The 22,503-nt window shown below is 39.9% G+C and overlaps 1 protein-coding gene across 2 annotated transcripts in view; it reads right to left on the bottom strand.

Annotated features, from left to right (window-relative positions):
• Window positions 1–17,093: 17,093 nt before the first annotated feature.
• LOC126961196 (A disintegrin and metallopeptidase domain 3-like) overlaps window positions 17,094–22,503 on the bottom strand; it is a 93,376-nt gene continuing 87,966 nt past the window's right edge. Inside the window, exons 19-21 of one of the 2 annotated variants that reach the window (XM_050801317.1) lie at window positions 21,400–21,565; window positions 20,103–20,153; window positions 17,094–17,208 (exon numbers count right to left, since the gene is read on the bottom strand). In XM_050801317.1, coding sequence (XP_050657274.1) covers window positions 20,105–20,153; window positions 21,400–21,565 — 215 coding nt within the window. In that variant the 3' untranslated portion in view covers window positions 17,094–17,208; window positions 20,103–20,104. Of the gene's footprint in view, window positions 17,209–20,072; window positions 20,154–21,399; window positions 21,566–22,503 lie in introns of those variants that run through there. The other variant, XM_050801318.1, reaches the window with a different exon arrangement.

Here is a 22,503-nt window from a genome sequence, read left to right as displayed (position 1 = left end):
GTGAAATGCTGTCAGGGGGATGTTGAAGTCCCTCACTATTCTTGTATGGCTTTCTAAACCTTTTTGTAGATCTAGAAAAACTCTTTTTTATGCATCTAGGTGCTCCAATGTCAGGTATGTATAAATTTAGGGCAGTTACATCTTCTTGCTGAAGAGAAGCAATGGTTATTTCTCAGTCTTTATTTTTTTCTGATTAATCAGCAGCATTTGGCATAGCTGATCAGTGTCTCCTGTATAAAATACTTCCTCATTTGGCTGCAGGATACCACAGGCTCTTTCTTTAACTCTTGCTAATGTAGTTACTGCTTCTCAGTTTTTTTTTTCCCAATACCTCCTTATTTGTCTCTAGAAGTTAGTACTCTATGGTGCTGTCTTTGAATTTTGTTTTTCTAGATACATTATTGCCTATTTCATCTAGTCTTATGGTTTATTATTATATCTTTAAAAATAGCTAAAAGAGATAATTTTAAATGTTCTTGTGAAAAGAAATAAATATTTGAGTTGATGGATATGTTAATTAACCTAGATTTGATCATTCCACAACGTATGCATGTATCAAAACATTACATTGTACCCTATATATAGATACAGTTATATTTGTTAAAAGTAAAAATAGTAACATAACAATCATATATGTGTTAATTACTCCCAGTATCTATCTCTGCTTTATACTTCTTCAGTGAACTCCAGATTCAATTATTTCACTACCTACTTGATAGTTCCACATGAAAATACTTATTAGAATTCTCCTATTTAACAGGACCCTAATGGACTTCTGATCACATTGCCAATACCATCTGCATTCTTCTAGTTTTCCAGAACAAAACCTAGGAGTCATTTTGCCATCTTTTTTTGTTACTTTGTTTTCCCCTCAAATTCAGTGAATTATTAAATCTCATGTTTTCTCTTTAAAGTACATCCAGAATTGCACCTCGACCCCTGCTACTATTCTATTTAAAACCATCATCATGTTGTGTGGATGGCTGTAATAGTCTTCTAACTGGTCTTTTTACTTCTGCTTATTTGCCTTGCAGATTATTCTATGAAAATATTGGTCTGATGCTGTCACTTATTTGTTCAAACTCTCTGATGATGTCTCATTTCTATGACACCATCTGTAACTACATTCATGCTCACTCCAGGCACATTGCTCCCCAGCTGTTCTTTGTATAAACAAAGGATACTTTGGTCTCAAGGTCTCTGCATTTTTTCCTAACTCTATCTGGAATAACATTTATGTGAAAATACATGTTACGGGGGTGTGGAGCAAGATGGCCGAAGGAATAGCTCCAGTCTCCAACTCCCAGTGCGAGCAACACAGAAGACCGGTGATATCTGCATTTTCAACTGAGGTACTGGGTTCATCTCACTAGGGAGTGCCGGACAATCTGTGCTGGTCAGCTGCTGCAGCCCGACCAGCGAGAGCTGAAGCAGGGCGAGGCATTGCCTCACCTGGGAAGTGCAAGGGGGAAGGGAATCCCTTTACCTAGCCAGGGGAACTGAGACACACAACACCTGGAAAATGGGGTAACTCCCACCGCAATACTGTGCTTTAAGCAAACCCGCACACCAGGAGATTATATCCCAAACCTGGCCGAGAGGGTCCCACGCCCACGGAGCCTCCCTCATTGCTAGCACAGCAGTCTGCCATCTAACCACAAGGCAGCAGCGAGGCTGGGGGAGGGGCGCCCACCATTGCTGAGACTTAAGTAGGTAAACAAAGCTGCTGGGAACCTCGAACTGGGTGGAGCTCACAGCAGCTCAAGGAAACCTGCCTGTCTCTGTGGACTCCACCCCTGGGGACAGGGCACAGCTAAACCACAACAAAAGCAGCAGAAACCTCTGCAGATGCAAATGACTCTGTCTGACAGCTTTGAAGTGAGCAGTGGATCTCCCAACACGGAGCTTGAGATCTGAGAACGGACAGACTGCCTGCTCAAGTGGGTCCCTGACCCCTGAGTAGCCTAACTGGGAGACATCCCCCACTAGGGGCAGTCTGACACCCCACACCTCACAGGGTGGAGTACACCCCTGAGAGGAAGCTTCCAAAGCAAGATTCAGACAGGTACACTCGCTGTTCAGCAGTATTCTATCTTCTGCAGCCTCTGCTGCTGATACCCAGGCAAACAGGGTCTGGAGTGGACCTCAAGCAATCTCCAACAGACCTACAGCTGAAGGTCCTGAATGTTAGAAAGAAAACTATCAAATAGGAAGGACACCTACACCAAAACCCCATCAGTACGTCATCATCATCAAAGACCAGAGGCAGATAAAACCACAAAGATGGGGAAAAAGCAGGGCAGAAAAGCTGGAAAATCAAAAAATAAGAGCGCATCTCCCCCGGCAAAGGAGCGCAGCTCACCGCGAGCAACAGATCAAAGCTGGACGGAGAATGACTTTGACGAGATGAGAGAAGAAGGCTTCAGTCCATCAAACTTCTCAGAGCTAAAGGAGGAATTACGTACCTAGTGCAAAGAAACTAAAAATCTTGAAAAAAAAGTGGAAGAATTGATAGCTAGAGTAATTAATGCAGAGAAGGTCATAAACGAAATGAAAGAGATGAAAACCATGACACGAGAAATACATGACAAATGCACAAGCTTCAGTAACCGACTCGATCAACTGGAAGAAAGAGTATCAGTGAGTAAGGATCAAATGAATGAAATGAAGCGAGAAGAGAAACTGTAAGAAAAAAGAAGAAAAAGAAATGAACAAAGCCTGCAAGAAGTATGGGATTATGTAAAAAGACCAAATCTATGTCTGATTGGGGTGCCTGAAAGTGAGGGGGAAAATGGAACCAAGTTGGAAAACACTCTTCAGGATATCATCCAGGAGAACTTCCCCAACCTAGTAGGGCAGGCCAACATTCAAATCCAGGAAATACAGAGAATGCCACAAAGATACTCCTCGAGAAGCGCAACTCCAAGACATATAATTGCCAGATTCACCAAAGTTGAAATGAAGGAAAAAATGTTAAGGGCAGCCAGAGAGAAAGGTCGGGTTACCCACAAAGGGAAGTCCATCAGACTAACAGCAGATCTGTCGGCAGGAACTCTACAAGCCAGAAGAGAGTGGGGGCCAATATTCAACACTCTTAAAGAAAAGAATTTTAAACCCAGAATTTCATATCCAGCCAAACTAAGTTTCATAAGTGAAGGAGAAATAAAATCCTTTACAGATAAGCAAATGCTTAAAGATTTTGTCACCACTAGGCCTGTCTTACAAGAGACCCTGAAGGAAGCACTAAACATGGAAAGGAACAAGCGGTACCAGCCATTGCAAAAACATGCCAAAATGTAAAGACCATCGAGGCTAGGAAGAAACTGCATCAACTAATGAGCAAAATAACCAGTCAATATCATAACGGCAGGATCAAGTTCACACATAACAATATTAACCTTAAATGTAAATGGACTAAATGCTCCAATTAAAAGACACAGAATGGCAAACTGGATAAAGAGTCAAGACCCATCAGTCTGCTGTATTCAGGAGACCCATCTTACATGCAAAGACATACATTGGCTCAAAATAAAGGGATGGAGGAAGATCTACCAAGCAAATGGAGAACAAAAAAAAGCAGGGGTTGCAATAGTAGTCTCTGATAAAACAGACTTTAAACCATCAAAGATCAAAAGAGACAAAGAAGGCCATTACATAATGGTAAAGGGATCAATTCAACAGGAAGAGCTAACTATCCTAAATATATATGCACCCAATACAGGAGCACCCAGATTCATAAAGCAAGTCCTTAGAGACTTACAAAGAGACTTAGACTCCCATACAATAATAATGGGAGACTTCAACACTCCAGTGTCAACATTAGACAGATCAACGAGACAGAAAGTTAACAAGGATATCCAGGAATTGAACTCATCTCTGCAGCAAGCAGACCTAATAGACATCTATAGAACTCTCCACCCCAAATCAACAGAATATACATTCTTCTCAGCACCACATCGCACTTATTCCAAAATTGACCACATAATTGGAAGTAAAGCACTCCTCAGCAAACGTACAAGAACAGAAATTATAACAAACTGTCTCTCAGACCACAGTGCAATCAAACTAGAACTCAGGACTAAGAAACTCAATCAAAACCGCTCAACTACATGGAAACTGAACAACGTGCTCCTGAATGACTACTGGGTACATAACGAAATGAAGGCAGAAATAAAGATGTTCTTTGAAGCTAATGAGAACAAAGATACAACATACCAGAATCTCTGGGACACATTTAAAGCAGTGTGTAGAGGGAAATTTATAGCACTAAATGCCCACAAGAGAAAGCAGGAAAGATCTAAAATTGACACCCTAACATCACAATTAAAAAAACTAGAGAAGCAAGAGCAAACACATTCAAAAGCTAGCAGAAGGCAAGAAATAACTAAGATCAGAGCAGAACTGAAGGAGATAGAGACACAAAAAACCCTCCAAAAAATCAATGAATCCAGGAGTTGGTTTTTTGAAAAGATCAACAAAATTGACAGACCGCTAGCAAGACTAATACAGAAGAAAAGAGAGAAGAATCAAATAGACGCAATAAAAAATGATAAAGGGGATATCACCACCCACCCCACAGAAATACAAACTACCATCAGAGAATACTATAAACACCTCTATGCAAATAAACTAGAAAATCTAGAAGAAATGGATAATTTCCTGGACACTTACACTCTTCCCAAGACTAAACCAGGAAGAAGTTCAATCCCTGAATAGACCAATATCAGGCTCTGAAATTGAGGCAATAATTCATAGCCTACCAACCAAAAAAAGTCCAGGACCAGATGGATTCACAGCTGAATTCTACCAGAGGTATGAGGAGGAGTTGGTACCATTCCTTCTGAAACTATTCCAATCAATAGAAAAAGAGGGAATCCTCCCTAACTCATTTCATGAGGCCAACATCATCCTGATAGCAAAGCCTGGCAGAGACACAACAAAAAAAGAGAATTTTAGACCAATATCCCTGATGAACATAGATGCAAAAATCCTCAATAAAATACTGGCAAACCGGATTCAGCAGCATATCAAAAAGCTTATCCACCATGATCAAGTGGGCTTCATCCCTGGGATGCAAGGCTGGTTCAACATTCACAAATCAATAAAGATAATCCAGCATATAAACAGAACCAAAGACAAAAACCACATGATTATCTCAATAGATGCAGAAAAGGCTTTTGACAAAATTCAACAGCCCTTCATGCTAAAAATGCTCAATAAATTTAGTATTGATGGAATGTACCTCAAAATAATAAGAGCTATTTATGACAAACCACAGCCAATATCATACTGAATGGGCAAAAACTGGAAAAATTCCCTTTGAAAACTGGCACAAGACAGGGATGCCCTCTCTCACCACTCCTATTCAACATAGTGTTGGAAGTTCTGGCTAGGGCAATCAGGCAAGAGAAAGAAATGAAGGGTATTCAATTAGGAAAAGAAGAAGTCAAATTGTCCCTGTTTGCAGATGACATGATTGTCTATTTAGAAAACCCCATTGTCTCAGCCCAAAATCTCCTTAAGCTGATAAGCAACTTCAGCAAAGTCTCAGGATACAAAATTAATGTGCAAAAATCACAAGCATTCTTATACACCAGTAACAAACAGGGAGCCAAGTCATGAATGAACTTCCATTCACAATTGCTTCAAAGAGAATAAAATACCTAGGAATCCAACTTACAAGGGATGTAAAGGACCTCTTCAAGGAGAACTACAAACCACTGCTCAGTGAAATAAAAGAGGACACAAACAAATGGAAGAACATACCATGCTCATGGATAGGAAGAATCAATATTGTGAAAATGGCCATACTGCCCAAGGTAATTTATAGATTCAATGCCATCCCCATCAAGCTACCAATGACTTTCTTCACAGAATTGGAAAAAACTGCTTTAAAGTTCATATGGAACCAAAAAAGAGCCCGCATTGCCAAGACAATCCTAAGTCAAAAGAACAAAGCTGGAGGCATCACGCTACCTGGCTTCAAACTATACTATAAGGCTACCGTAACCAGAACAGCATGGTACTGGTACCAAAACAGAGATATAGACCAATGGAACAGAACAGAGTCTTCAGAAATAATACCACACATCTACAGCCATCTGATCTTTGACAATCCTGAGAGAAACAAGAAATGGGGAAAAGATTCCCTATTTAATAAATGGTGCTGGGAAAATTGGCTAGCCATAAGTAGAAAGCTGAAACTGGATCCTTTCCTTACTCCGTATACGAAAATTAAGTCAAGATGGATTAGAGACTTAAATGTTAGACCTAATACCATAAAAACCCTAGAAGAAAACCTAGGTAGTACCGTTCAGGACATAGGCATGGGCAAAGACTTCACGTCTAAAACACCAAAAGCAACAGCAGCAAAAGCCAAAATTGACAAATGGTATCTAATTAAACTACACAGCTTCTGCACAGCAAAAGAAACTAGCATCAGAGTGAACAGGCAACCTACAGAATGGGAGAAAAGTTTTGCAATCTACTCATGTGACAAAGGGCTAATATCCAGATCCTAGAAAGAACTCAAACAAATTTACAAGGAAAAAACAAACAACCCCATCAAAAAGTGGGCAAAGGATATGAACAGACATTTCTCAAAAGAAGACATTCATACAGCCAACAGACACATGAAAAAATGCTCATCATCACTGGCCATCAGAGAAATGCAAATCAAAACCACAATGAGATACCATCTCACACCAGTTAGAATGGCGATCATTAAAAAGTCAGGAAACAACAGGTGCTGGAGAGGATGTGGAGAAATAGGAACACTTTTACACTGTTGGTGGGATTGTAAACTAGTTCAACCATTATGGAAAACAGTATGGCGATTCCTCACAGATCTAGAACTAGATGTACCATATGACCCAGCCATCCCATTACTGGGTATATACCCAAAGGATTATAAATCATGCTGCTATAAAGACACATGCACACATATGTTTATTGTGGCACTATTCACAATAGCAAAGACTTGGAATCAACCCAAATGTCCATCAGTGACAGACTGGATTAAGAAAATGTGGCACATATACACCATGGAATACTATGCAGCCATAAAAAAGGATGAGTTTGTGTCCTTTGTAGGGACATGGAAGCAGCTGGAAACCATCATTCTTAGCAAACTATCACAAGAACAGAAAACCAAACACCACATGTTCTCACTCATAGGTGGGCACTGAACAATGAGATCACTTGGACTCGGGAAGGGGAACATCATACACTGGGGCCTATCATGGGGAGGGGGGAGGGGGGAGGAGGGAGGGATTGCATTCGAAATTATACCTGATGTAAATGACGAGTTGATGGGTGCTGACGAGTTGATGGGTGCAGCACACCAACATGGCACAAGTATACATATGTAACAAACCTGCACGTTATGCACATGTACCCTAGAACTTAAAGTATAATAATAATAATAAATACAGAAACTTAAAAAAAAAAGAAAATACATGTTACTTCTACTTTACGTCTTTATTTACCTCTTCAATAAAATTTTCCATGTCATCCAATTTACATTTTGTTACCACCAGTCTTTCCCACCTAGGCTTAATTTAGTGTTATCTAAAACACTAGAAAACTAAGAATTTTGTCTTTTGTTTACTGCTCTATCCCAGTGCCTAGAAGAGGTCCTGTCAGATAGTAGACACTAAGTATTTGTTGAATGAACACATACACAGCCACACATGTTAATATCTGATCCAAAGGAGTCACAGAGTCTGTTCCAGTGTTAAGAAAGTCTGAACTCTCTGATACGCCATTTCTATGAATTTCACAATTACTTAATTGCTAAGACATAGTGAAATTACCATCATCAAAAAATGCTGTTATATGAATCCTATACATTCACGTTAATTTTATTGTTTATAAACATATATAATATTAAATTCATAACTCAAACATTATCTCTATTTGTCTTTGATAATTATTATTCCTGAAGTATTTGTTTTGTGCATATAATAAGAAATCAGCTGTTTGTATTCTGATTCTTCACATTTAAAGCAAGACTGAGCTGTCTTTGACATTTATTTTCACATGCTTCTCTCTTGAGCTAAACATGTTACTCAAGATTGATATTTTTTTCCAGGTTGAGTATTTAGTTCAAATATTTTATTGCATTTATTTGACCACTGCTTCAATTTGACTGTCGTAGACAGCCAGTGCACGTGACAGTGATAAAACCCAGGCACAAGAGAATACTTGTTGGGTCATAGGTGGTCAAGAGTATAGAGAGTTTTCACAACTTTTGTCTTCCTGTAAATGTGTATTAATAATTCTGTATGACTGACATTATTGTTATTAGCAAATCTTTGAGAGAGTTGAGAGAGAGAGAAAAAGAGAGAGAATAACTGCAATGGCAAGAGTTAAATCATGAGACTGGAAAACTCTTTAAACTAAATGAAGAAAATAATTCATGGAGTAGACACTTACCAGCTATGCCAAATGCTGCAAACAGGATCAAGAAAAGTGAAGATTAAAAAACAGCCATTGTCATTAAAAAATACAGGGACCATCGATGATCTCTTAAAAATAAACATTTTTATTGCAGATGTAGAGTCATGAAAGGCCAACATGACGTTTGTAAGCCTTCATTAATTAGGGTGGTAGTCATGAATTAAGTGAGAATAATTTTCTCCAGCCTTGTTCAAGTACATGGTTGAAGGCAGGCAGACAAGGGGCAGTTGTTATAAATATGTATTTTAAAAGATGCAGGCAGAGAAGAGGCTGTTTGATTTCATTTGTATGAAATTTTGGAAACAAAAAGCAAACCAGGAAAGAGAAAGCAGAGATTTATTGTTGCCTGGAGCTGTGGGTGAGAACAGAGATTAACTGAAATGACATGAAAGCTCTCATTTGGAAAATAAAATGTTCTAAAACTGATACATGGTTGATGGCTGCAAAACTGCATAAAGTTATTTAAAAAATTGAATTTTACATGTCAGTGAATTTTATTATATATACAATATACTAAATAAAGTCTTTTAAAAAATAAACACATATATGATTTATACATTATAAATATTAATAAGTATGCAACTAGATTAATTTCCCACCAATAACTGCTTGTATAACTATATTCAATTTCACATTAGACATAATATATAACTTGTTGTTCTTTATTTTAATGGCTTATACTCAGTTGGAGATTTATAAATATGTAGCTTATTTCTTTAAAACGCAAAATTCTCACAGATCTAATATACAAGACCTGATGAATCCTAAGTGAAAAATAGATCAATAAAACTGTACATTTTACTGCATTTGTGAATTTAAATATTGTACAAAAACTTTAAAAAGGAAAATCTAAGCTTGAAGAAAAAATAATATCTTATCGTTAAAGGGTACAAACATACAATAAGTAGAGGGAATAAATTAAATGCTTGATAGCAGAGTAGGATGACTATATTTAATGAAATGTTATGTAATCAGGTGATGGGTACCCTAAATACCCTCACTTGATAACCGTGTATTATACACATGGCCTGAAATTTCAAAAAAAAAAAAAAAAATCATGTACCCTATACATTTGTACAAATATAAATAAAATAAAAATGAAAATAAACACAAGAAGTAAAAATGCTTCAAAATTACAACTTGTAAAATCAATATTATTGGTCATTTACCTTCTCTGAAATTTCATCCTCATTTTGCCCTATCTTCTGTGGAACTGGGGTATGCAAGAATATTCCTTCAGAATCTGCAGTTGAAAAATGTTTTTTGATTTTATGTTGTTTGTATCAACAATCACCTCAGTCAAACAATACTTATTAATCCTGAGTCGATGGTGGGGTCAAAATGTAGGAAAAGTTATTTATGAGTGTCCATTCTCCAGTGTGATATACACTTTCACGACATTATCAATGGCACATTGAAAATGATTGAGATACCAAATATCAAACAAAAAAAAATCAGTCTCTGCAGTTCCACAGCATAGTCCAGTTTCTCTTCTGAATCACACTGGAGCCCATTTCTCCTCAGATTGAAGGCAGTGCATCCCCATCTCTATTCTCCATCACAGAGTGGGGAGACCCTGAAAGTCCTGCTGCGTGTGGGTAGCTAAGACCCTGGGCCCTGACGCAGAGCTCAGATATCTCCTCTGCTAATGTCCTTGGCTCACCTGGCCTGAACTGAGAAGGTGTGACACATGAGAGGCACCAGCATGGGATCCGGGAAAGGGGCTGTAGAGGATCTCAGAGGTACGGGAAATTGTTCTCCAGGAATAGTCCAACCCTTTTCTGAGCAAAAGGAAAATAAATTTTAGGCTACTATGGACTTAGGTGGGCTTGAAGCCTTCCATGCTCAGCAAGGAACGTAAAGGGAAAGAACATGGCTTGGCGAGTGCAGGAAGCACAGCCAAGGACAAAGGCCCCCTGAGGCTCATGGAAGCTCTTGGTCACTGGGCCAAAGGGCCACTTCAGAGTATCGTGTGCTGTCCCAGAGCCCTTAAGGTGACAACTGAGGTTGCTTTCTGCCTGAGTTGGCTCAGCATTATGGAATCCAAGGGCCTGGGAAGCTTCAGCAGGGCAAGGAGAGGAAACACCAGACACAAACACACACAATGGAGCACAACTGCTTTGTTGTGGGGAAGCTTAAATTCTTTAAACCCTTTAGTAGTGATGTAAAGGCAAATAAGCATCATTTGGACTCATAGTGAAGTTCTTGAAACTGTCTCTGCATCACAGTTTTTTTTTTTCTGGTAGGATTTATTTATTATGGAGAAACAGGAAAATAGAAATATTAATTACCATTACTAGCAACTACTACTAACAACTTCTTACATACACTGCCGACTTAAATGTTTAATATGTTTGCAAATGAAAACAAATCAAGAAAATGATACTTTATCCTGATAATTCCATCAAAAAGCACTTTTTCTCAACTATGCATCTTTTAAAAAATACTAGATTACAATCAGTAGAGAAAGGGAAAGAAAAGCTTTAAAATGCAACCTGACTGTGTTGTGTAAATGGTGATTCTAAGCACTACTGAAGAACCTGTGGAGATCAGAAGGGCAGCAAGGCAAGGGGAGAGAGGAAAAGTGACACCACTGTAAAAGGAAGAGTATGTATCTGCCTTCCTGAACTTTGACAAATATCTTAAACTGCACATGTCCAGAACTAATTCTTTTTTTTTTTTTTTTGAGATGAAGTCTTGCACTGTTGCCTGGGCTGGGGTGCAGTGGCACAATCTTGGCTCACTGAAACCTCTGCTTCCTAGGTTCAAGCAATTCTCCTGCCTCAGCCTCCCAAGTAACTGGGATTACAGGTGCCCGCCACCACTCCTGGCTAATTTTTTTTTGTATTTTTAGTACAGATAGGGTTTCACTATGTTGGCCACGCTGGTCTCGAACTCCTGACCTTGTGATCCACCCACCTTGGCTCCCAACCTGCTGGGATAACAGGCATAAGCCACAGAGCCCAGCCTTAACTCATCTTTTATCCCATTCCTTACCTAAAACCCCAGTACACCATGTTACAGGGATGAACTGTGTTGACAGTTTCAAAATAAAACTCTGGTCAGGGCTAAAACTCAGGCCTACTAGAGACTGGTACATCTGGGCAATAGAAATCATAAGATAGAGGCAGGACAGTGAGCATAAAGGCCCAAAATTGCCCTCATTGCCATGAGGTTGAGAAAAATCTAGTAGAACAATCCCAATTTGCATTATTAAGATATAATTCACATACCACAAAAATCACCCACTTAAAGCATAAGACTAAATGATTGTTAGTATGTTCACTGGTATGTGTGACCATCAGCATAATCAATTTGAGTTAAGTTTCATCTTATTATGAAGAAACCCTATACCCTTTAGCCATCACCCTCCCATACACGAGTTCTTTATCCCACACCTCTACTCCCTAAAAAAACCATTAAACTAAGAGCTGTTCCTGTTCTAGACATACCATACAAATAAATACACATGTAAATATCTAGTGTTGGTGACTGGCTTTATTTACTTAATATAATGGTTTCAAGGATCAACCATGTTGAGTAAGAGTGGATATACCACCTTTTGTTCATCCATTCTTCAGTTGATGGATATTTGGAATAGGAAACTCTGGACCTCTGTGATGAGGCTCCTCTACCCCTGTCCCAGGAGCATCTTGGTTTGTGATGGAGACTCTGTAGGTCCTAATTGGGCTCCAGGTGGGCTGGTGGATCCCTAATCCATGTGTAATGCTCTGCAATGTGTAGAAGTGCCCCCATCTCAGCAAGAGGTCGAGGGGAGGGGAGACCAAGACAAGAAAATCTTACCCAGAAAAGCCCAGCTTCAGGGAAGACAGAGTGGCAAGTTTGGGTTTTCCCAAAGGACAGAGAAATATTCTAGAGCAGTTTATACAGGGCCAAGGAAGCATAATACCTGGTGGTAGAGGTGTCTATGACCCAGAGCTCAGATTGAGCAATTCATTTAAGGTAGGATTTAGGCTAATGACTAATGTGACTGTGGAGCTGACCTTACTCATGAATACTTCCTCTCTCAATATTCCAAAACCTAGAATGAATAGGACAAGGGGATAATTAACTATTAGAGGGGGGTGGGCTGCAGGTGTCCTGTCTTGGGATGAGAGCAGTCAGCATGCCATGGGAATCTGAGAGTGGGCAGGAGCAGTAGACAATGGAAGTGATATGGATTGGAGAAAGGGAAACACATCGTAGAAGAGGGTGGTTCCCCAGAAAAGGCCCACATTCAAGCCTGGATATCATGGCCTAACAGAACAGGCATTCCCGTTTTCATGCCCCAAAAGTTGCCTTTTGGCCCACCATGACCCCTATCTTGTACGCACATAAACCTTGAACTCTAGCATCCAGAAGCAGACAAGCAGACGAGGAGACAAAACAAGCAGATGGACAGCAGAGTGACATGGCAGAGAAAAAGAGAAGAGAAGGGAAGTCTGAACACTGAGAAGAGTTTGGCAGGGGTCAGCTGGAGAGGAGTCTGGCCACTTGATGCTCAACTCCAGGGGAAGGTCATCTTCCCACTCCATTCCCCTCTTCTAGCTCCTCATCCATCCCACTGAGAGCTACCTCCATCACTCAATAAAACCTCACATTCATCCTGACAGAGCAGGAACATCATGGTCTTGGACAAGCACAGTCATTTTAAAGTTCACCTTGATCAAAAACTGCCTAAATCCAAAGGGCATCAGCCTAATGGGTAAGGTCAGCATGACCATAAACCACAAATAACATCTCCAACCAGAAACATTCCAAACCCCTCCCTGACCAGAAACATACCAGCCCCAAGATAACCTCCCCTCTCGCTGGAGGGATGTCAGCCTCAAGATAACCTCCTCTCTGATCAGAGACATTCCAACTCTGCCATAAACTTCTCCCCCACACAGAAACATTCCAAGCTTGTGATAAGCTCTCTCACCCTAAAAAAACAATAAATACTCTTAGTCTGTAAGAGACAGAGCTCCTGACCAAAAAAAAAAAAAAAAAAAAAAAAAAAAAAAAAAAAAAAATCATCCAGAAGGCCCTCTCAGGTTCATTCTCCAAAATAAACCAGTCTTTGACTGTTGGGCCACTTTTTGTGTTTCTTTCCTCTTTCTTTAACTCTTACAAATTCTTCAAGCCCATGTGTGACCCAATTCTTCCGGGCAGGAGCTGGAATACAGAAAGCTGTCACATTGGCCCTCTGCCCTTGCAAAAGGGCAGAGGGTCCACTGAACTGGTTAACATAAGCCTTATGTGAACGGCAAAGTGGAAAGAGCTCTGTAATACTGGGGTTGCAGGCACCCATCTCCTAGACACTACCATGGGTCTGGAACCCAAAGCACTCAATCTGGTTCCTGCACCTCCCTGTCTGTGTGCTCCCCATCACGTTAAGGGTTTGAGCAGTGTTGGCACTGAATGGGCAAGCCACACCCCTGTCATACCTCCTGTGAAGAGATCCAGGAACTCTCCTGTTTCACCTGGGGTCCTGTCCAGGATACAAAGAAAGGTGAGTTAAAAAGCAAAACTGTCGGCCGGGCGCGGTGGCTCAAGCCTGTAATTCCAGCACTTTGGGAGGCCGAGGCAGGCGGATCACAAGGTCAGGAGATCGAGACCACAGTGAAACCCCGTCTCTACTAAAAATACAAAAAATTAGCCGGGTGCGGTGGCGGGCGCCTGTAGTCCCAGCTACTCAGGAGGCTGAGGCAGGAGAATGGCGGGAACCCGGGAGGCGGAGCTTGCAGTGAGCCGAGATCGCGCCACTGCACTCCAGCCTGGGCAACAGCGTGAGACTCCGTCTCAAAAAAAAAACAAAAAAACAAAACAAAAAAAAAAGCAAAACTGTCAGATCTGCCTCTTCTCTGAGACTCTGCCACCTCTCTCTCTCCTTCCTGCTCTGTTTCCCTCCAGGGAGGTCTAGCCATCACATGCGACTGGAGTAAAGCCATGGGGCAACCAAAAGCACCTTTTTTTTTTTTTTTTTTTTTTTTTTTTTTTTTTTTTTTTTTTTTTTTTTTGCTGAAAGTCCCCAGGACTGAATTCTGTAGGCCAAGACTTCAGACTTCCATTGGTGTCTTTTCTTCTCTCACAGTTTAAAACGGCTCTTATCTCTTCCTTTATAATGTCAAAGGTTTTGCTACATGTTGTGGCAATAATATTAAATAGAATGAGCACTTGGCTCAGCCATCAAAGATGCAAATCAGAACAAATACTTTTCGTTTGTTCTTAAATGTACCATCCCCAGCCTGACAGCCACAGGCACGTGTGGCCCCCAGCATGTCCTCTCGTTACCCCCTCCTGTCCTGGCTTAGGCACCTAGAGGTGTCCACAGCATGCACAAGAGGAACAGGAAAAGACTGTGGCTGCCACAGGGACCTAGCACAGCCAGCTACCTGCCCATTGTGCCAACAGAACTTTTCCTCCCCAGCCAAGGAATTTAGCCAGATCTGAACCAGAGGAAGAATACAAGGATTAAAGGGACCCATTTGCACTGAGCAAGGGGTTCTTCCCCCAGGACCTTCCCCTTTTGCCTTGTAAGCTGTTTTTTTTTTTTTACATTTTCTTAGAGAGGGTTCCTACCCCCAGCACTCTGCTTATAATAGAGAAAATAATGGAAGAGTGACCCCCTACTGATAACTGAAAATTCAGCAGAGCTCATTTGAGACAATCTAAACAGACACAGCCCCTGAAATTCTTTGTCTGAAACTCGATTCCAAGCATCAGGCTGAAGTCCTAGTAAGGAAAGTCAGATTTGAGGGATCCAAAGCCAGGCAACAGGCACAATGTAGATGGGCAGGACCAATTCCTGCCAACTAAACATCCCCACCTCATGAAAGGTGGCTATGTTCCATGGCATAATGAGGCCCAGGGAACTCAAAGTTTGCCAACAGTTGGGAAGATGGAGGCATAGGTGAGAGTGGATAATTCCTATTCTCTAGGCCTTCCCTGCTTCATGGGTGCATGCTGCATTAGCACCCATGCATGGCACCTGCTAAGGTTGCCAGGACTTGGGGACAAAAAGATGGAAGAGAAAGGGAGGATGTTCACTTTCTCTCTCACACCCCGAGTTTTCACTGAAAGAAAGAAGAGAGTTGAGGGATGCCTCTATTCCCTATCTTTCAGAATGGGCGATCAGCTGTCTTTACCATCCCCAGCTTATACTCCTCTGAAGTGTATTCTGAACCACTGGAACTGCTTTGACACTCAGAATGTGAAGGAAGAATGCCTCATAGCCCTCTGCATAAATTTTTGGCCAAATTATGGACTGGAAGACCATTCATTTCAGTACCATCAGGCAGTTGGACCTTTTCTGTAGATGTGAGGACAGATGGTGTGAGGCCCCATATGGGCAGGCTTTCTATACCTTGAAAGGCCATCCAGACCTTTGCTAACAGTGTAGGAGAGATCCAGCCCTACTGTTTGTTGTCTTAGGAAAGGCTGCAAGGGGTGAGCTAAGGGAACTAAAGATACAAATCCTAGAGGCACCCCCAGCAGAGGAGCCAGTTCCCTCCAGCCCTGCTCCTCCAGGTCCACCTCAATCTCTCTATCCAACTTCAGCCTCTCACTTACCCCCTCCTAGAAATCTTCACCTGAGACAAGCCCCCGTCTCACCCTTGCCCTTTCAACAGATGCTTCAGATGCCTGGTGAGTTTGACCCCTGTAAAGTCCAGATCCCCTTCTCACTACAGGAGTTAAAGCAAATTAAGGGGGCTCTTGGCAAGTTTTCAGATGGCCCTGTCCAATATATAGAGGCTTTCCAGAATTTCATCCAAGTATTTGAACTCTCCTGGAGAGACATGGTGTTACTTTTGAATCAGACCCTGACAGACACAGAGAAGCAGGTTGCTCTTCAAGCAGCAGAGAGATTTGGGGATGAGCTTTGTAGCACGTATGGCATCAGGGAAGAAGGTGAACATTATCCAACTGGAAGAGAGACAGTACTAAAGAATAACCCTGGATGGGATCCCAATGGTGAGATGGGAGACTGGAAGAGGAGACACTTTCAGGTGTGCATAATGGAGGACTTGTGTAGGACCAGGACCAAGCCTCTCAATTATACTAAGTTATCCATGATTGACCAGGGAGTTGATGAAAATTCCACTGCCTTCTTGGAAGGACTTAGTGAGGCCTTGGTAAAGTCCCTGTCTATCTCCTGATTCAGTTGAGGAACAACTAATCCTAAAGGACAAGTTTATTATTCAGGCAGCCCCTGATATCAGGAGGAAGCTGCAAAAAACAGGTCCTGGGACCAGATAGTACTTTATAGAACTTCCTGAAAGTGGCCACTTCAGTCTTTTGTAATAGAGACAGGGAGGTCCAGGAAAGAGAGAGGAAATACAGGAAAGAGACAGGGCTTTAATGTCTACCAAGCAAGCCCACAAACCCCAGAATTCCTAGGGTGTACCTGTTAACTGCTACAGATGTGGCAAGACAAGCAGATGAGCAAACGAGGGCTTTGAGCAGGGGCATCCGAACAGGTGAGCCACTCCCCTGCCACATGTCCTGTGAAGGAGATCACTGAACTCTCCTGTTTCAGAAGGCTTTAAAGCTTATGATGTAACAACTTCCTAAGTTACAAAGAGACAAAGCTGCTCATCTCCTGCTAAAGGATCATGGAGGGTAGAAGAATCAATAGACACAAGCTTGTATGCTTTTAGTCATATGATTTATTTTGTTTTGTGAAATTGAAAGTTTTAAGTTAATGGTGAGTTTCTTGGTAATATCCTTTCTTCATCTGATGGCTTTGATTTTATCACTTGGTTACTGTTGCAGAGAAAATACAAAAAAATAAAAATGTTAAATCTCCATTGTTAATAAAAGCTGTTATTTACTATTCAGCTATTGGTAGAGCACTTAATTAGTATAAAGAGACACTGATTACACTGGTGCAGTCTATGTCTGTGATTCAGGAAATTTATAAATCTAAATTTATGTTTCATAAATGGATTATAATAGCTACATTAAAAGGGAATATTATAAATTGATATTTATATTTTAAATTTACACAGTCTCTAAACTTTACATGGATAAATGAAAATCATCAACAAAGAAACAGAAGAAAATTATAAAGGAAAACCACAAAAAGGAAACAGAAAAAACAGCAATAGAAATATGTGAAAAAAATAGGAAAGAATTACTATAAATTTTTCTCTATGTATCTGAAGAGGAAAAGAACTTTCAAAAACCCTCTGTGCATTTCCAGTGGGTTCTAACATACACTTGTTCAAAGACAAACTAACTCTTCAATCCTCTCCACTTCCTCACCCCAAACAAAACCAGTTATTTCTCTACTATAAAATGTGTCACTGGTAAAAGGTGTCACTATCCATTCTGTCAGAAGAGTGGAGGTTTTTTTAGTTCTCTCTTTTATTCTAACCCAAAAACATCCATCCAGTCACTACTCTAACAGATCGGGCCTCTGTCATACCTCTGAAAACATTTTTGTGCTTTTCCTCCTCTCCAATCCTGTCCTCATCACACCTTTCCTGTGCATTCAACAGTCTCTTAACAGCTTCACTACTTTCCATTTGTGACTGAATCTACTTTCCCTATTTTATCCCAGTGAAATTTGTAAACTGCAAGACATATAGTACCAAATCCGTTTCTTACCATCTTGAAAAGTACTTTACCTATGTTCTTGGTCATATAGAAGAATATTTAAACTCCTCATTGTGACATACAAGATACTTATTTTGGCTCATGGTTACCTACATGGATTTTACATCTCAGCATTCATAAACTTGCAAATTCCCAGCACTTTGGGAGGCCGAGGCGGGCAGATCACGAGGTCAGGATATCGGGACCATCCTGGCCAACATGGTGAAACCCTGTCTGTACTAAAAATACAAAAATTAGCTGAGTGTGGTGGTGTGTGCCTGTACTCTCAGCTACTCAGGAGGCTGAGGCAGGAGAATCACCGGAACCCAGGTGGCAGAGGTTGCAGTGAGTCAATATTGCGCCATTGCACTCCAGCCTGGGCAACAGAGTGAGACTCCATCTCAAAACAAAAACAAAAACAAAAACAAAAAAGCCAAAATTTTGTAAATAAAGAGGGGTGGTTTTACTTTTTAGCCTTGCTATTTTCCTGCTGTATATCAATAGCCATATTATTTAAGCACTTTTTTTCTTACATTCTGCATCCAAACTGTCAGTACATTCTGTTGCATTACCTTCAAAATGTATCCATAAGACCATCCTTACCACCCCGGTCTGAAGTGCCATCTTTTCTCTCCTGGATTACTGCAGTAGTTTCTCCACATCTACTCTTGCCATCATATAGCTGTTTGTTTTCAACAAAGCAGCTTTTTAAAGTGTAAGTCACATGCACCATCCAGTGATTCCTCCTTTTCACTCAAAGTAAGACAGATGGCCTCCAAGAGCGCCAAGACCCTCCATGGGTGTTACTTCTCTGACCTCATCACAACTGCAACCCTCTTGATAACTCTTCTCCAGATAGAATGACATCCCTGATATTTCTCCAACATTCCTGACTTATTTTAGCATCGTATAACATATATATGTTTTGAAAGCTGCTGTGAAGATATTTGCATGGATAATGCCAATGTATGCCTGTGTGGGGTAGATTTGATGTGCAGCTGGAATGGAAAAGCTCTATCTTTACCTCTGGGAAAGCCTGGATGTCTGGTTTTGACTTTTTCCTAGGATAAGGGGAGTAGTATTTATGATGATCCACTTACAATTTAAAATAAGAAAGCTTGGGCCCTAGTGTCTCTCTAATTCCCAATGCTTAGTGGCAGATAAGGAAACAGAGATCCATTGACTTAACTGTCAACAAAGTCAGATATGAGGGAATGGCAGCTAAGTAATTAGATGAACTCTTGATCTCACTCATGGTTGAAGTTCTGAATTTTCCATTTACTCCCAGTGATAGGCCTAACACATCAAATATAATTATTTCTTTACACATATGAATTAGAACTTTGAACAATATATATGAATGCCTATTTTATCCCATGTTAAAAATTTTTTAAAAAGTATCTTTCTGCCTTTGAAGAAAGGTGCATTTAACATTTTGCCTGGCATCTCATGTGTCTCAATCGATGTAAATTCCATTCGCAATCCCCAGTCATATATCAGGCTATATTTGTTCAAGATTGTGGCAATCTTAAGAGTTTAAATTCTGAAGTCCGATTGTCTTAAGTTAAACTCCACTACAATACTCACTAAAACTCTATTTTCCTGGGGAATCAATTTATTTCCTTTTATCCATTTCCTCATCTCTAAAATACCGGTAACAATATCTATGGCATTTTAGTAAGGATCAATCATCGTAAATGTGGAGAGACAATCTGTGTAAATCGCCCAATGATAACCTTAAATAAGGCCAGAGGAGGTATGATTGTTTATGAATATTTTACAAAAATATTTATAATCTCTGTAACATCATTCCTTATTACAAAAATGTTGTTCAATACATCTCTGGCTAATATTAGTTAACATTAAATATTTCTAAATAAGTATAAAACATGATTAACATCAAATATATTCTCTTATCTTTGTTTTACTATATGGTATTAATAAATGGGAGTCGAGATGATGAAATATGGGAATAATAGTTTTTTCATACTGAGGTATTGCTAAAAGTAAAAAAATACTCCATGAGTTATTTTCTTAACAATTTGATTATTTCACATCACCTTTAACTCTGTGACTGGCTGTTGTTACTACTGCTGTCTTCTGAGATAGATCTGTATAAAAGAGATAACATTAGGAAACACTGTAATCTTGAGCGAAATCAAGAAAAGTTTAAAAAGCTAGATTGGCACTAATTAATCAATTAATATGTATCAAGTGGCCAAGTGCAAGCAGAGGAGTCGATTTGGAAACAACGGACATAGACAAGAAGGGGTGACGTCAATTATAAAGCCTTCAACTGCTAAAGAGAATGACCTAGTACCTGATCATCTGGTTCATTGTTATCCTTTTTTGCTTCAGCCCTACTTCATTTCTTACCCTGGCGGCCCTGAAACCACTTACTGTTGTAAAACTTAGGCTGTTGTGATCAGATTTTGTCAGTTTTAATCAATGATCCCACTTGTTCTTCCTTTTGAATTCTCAAATCCCTACATATTCATAAAGCAAATTATGGTTTGATGTGGTGTTAGAGTAAAAAAAAAAAAAAGCTGTACAAGTTACCTTACCTATAATTTCCGAAAAACATGAGCCATATTAATTATGCACAAAATACAAAGTATCCTATCTGAGTTCTCTCCCTCATTCTGTACCATATCCTATTTTTCTTACCTTCTACATATTCTATTCACAAAATTTTCTTCCCTGACTATTTCTGTGGACCTTTTGGCACAACTGGTTGTCAATGCAAGAGAAATGGGGTTCCTTGGGAAGTCAACAGAACTTCCTAAACAATTGCAGAGAACTTGAATTTCTATGTGAAAGGCAATGAGGCTTTACTGAATAGCTTTAATTGTTCTTGGCCCTGTAAGAACATGCAGGATACTCAGATGACTGAAATAAAAACACAACACAACAAAACAAAAAACAAACAAAAAACTGTTATATGCTGAGAACTTACTCAATATTTCTTGTCTTACTCTGTTGCCCCGGCTGGAGTGCAGTGGCATGATCTTGGCTCACTGCAACCTCCGGTTTCTGGGTTCAAGCAATTCTCCTGCCTCAGCCTCCCAAGTACCTGGGACAGCTGGGACTACAGGTGCATGCCAGCACGCCCGGCTAATTTTGTGTATTTTAGTAGAGATGGGGTTTCACCGTGTTGCCCAGGCTGGTCTCACATTCCTGAGCTCAGGCAATCTGCCTGCCTCGGCCTCCCAAAGTGCTAGGATTACAGGCGAGCTTACTCAATATTTCGAAACATTAATCCAATCCACCCCAGAGTCCCTTCTTGGATTCTGAATTGCACTGAATTCTTCCCATAATCAATTTTAATATCAAATTAAAAATAATACATTTACTTACCTGCTGCTTACTGTTCCCACTTTGCTCCAAAATCTCTTCATTTTATTCCATTTAAGACTAACAATAGCAATTAAAATGAGCAAAGGTGAAAAAATGTAGAAACTGATCAAAAGACCATTGTTTTTAGGAGCAGCACGTTGTTTTGGAAACAAGGGTACACTTTTATCTGAAAACATGAGAGTACCTTTTTAACTATTTGAAAAATGATCAAATCATACCAGAATTTGAATTATAGAAATTTAGAACTCAACACAGTTAAAGAATGACTATATTTGAATTTAAAAGTGTTTTTAGCCTTCTCTGACTGGGCCCCAAAGTGCATTACACATTTTGTATGTCAAGTCAATACACTTATACATATAATTGACAATACACTATCATTGACAATATGTAATATTGTCATAAATGTACTTATTTTATTGACATAAAAATACATATTTATTGACATAAATTTACTTATAATCCCTTCAGGTATACTTAATATTTACTTATATAACATAATCTATTTTAGTGTATCATATTTCTTTTTGTGAACTGCATTAAGTACATACACATTGATGTGCAACCATCACCACCACCCTGCTTCAGAACTTTCTCATTCTGCAAAACTGAAATTTTTTACCCACTCAATATTAATCCACCATTTTTCCCTCTCCCCAGGGGAACCACCATTATTCTGCTTTGACTCCATGAATCTAACTAACCTAGGTACTAATGGAAGCAGAACTCAGCCCCTGGTAACCACCATTCTACTTTGACTCTGAGTTTGACTACTCTAGGTACATGATAGAAGCAGAATCGTATAATATTTGTCATGTTGTGACAGGCTTATTTCACTGATCATAAGGTCTTCAGTTTATATCTACATTATAGGGTGCGACAGGATTGTTCATTTCAAGGGTGAATAATCTTCCATTGTATCTCTACACCTTATTATGGTTATCCATTTACTTGTCAATAAACTTTTGGGTTTTCCATGTTTTGGCTATTGTGAATAATGCTGCTATAAGCATGGGTATAGAAACATCTGCTTGAGTACAAGGAGGAGCTGCTACCATTCCTTCTGAAACTACTCCAATCAATAGAAAAAGAGAGAATCCTCCC

The sequence above is a fragment of the Macaca thibetana genome, chromosome 8 (assembly GCF_024542745.1).
Source record: "Macaca thibetana thibetana isolate TM-01 chromosome 8, ASM2454274v1, whole genome shotgun sequence".
NCBI classification, from domain to species: Eukaryota; Metazoa; Chordata; class Mammalia; order Primates; family Cercopithecidae; genus Macaca; species Macaca thibetana.
The sequence above is the reverse complement of the archived record's forward strand: the minus strand, read 5'-3'. Positions and strand labels throughout refer to the sequence as shown.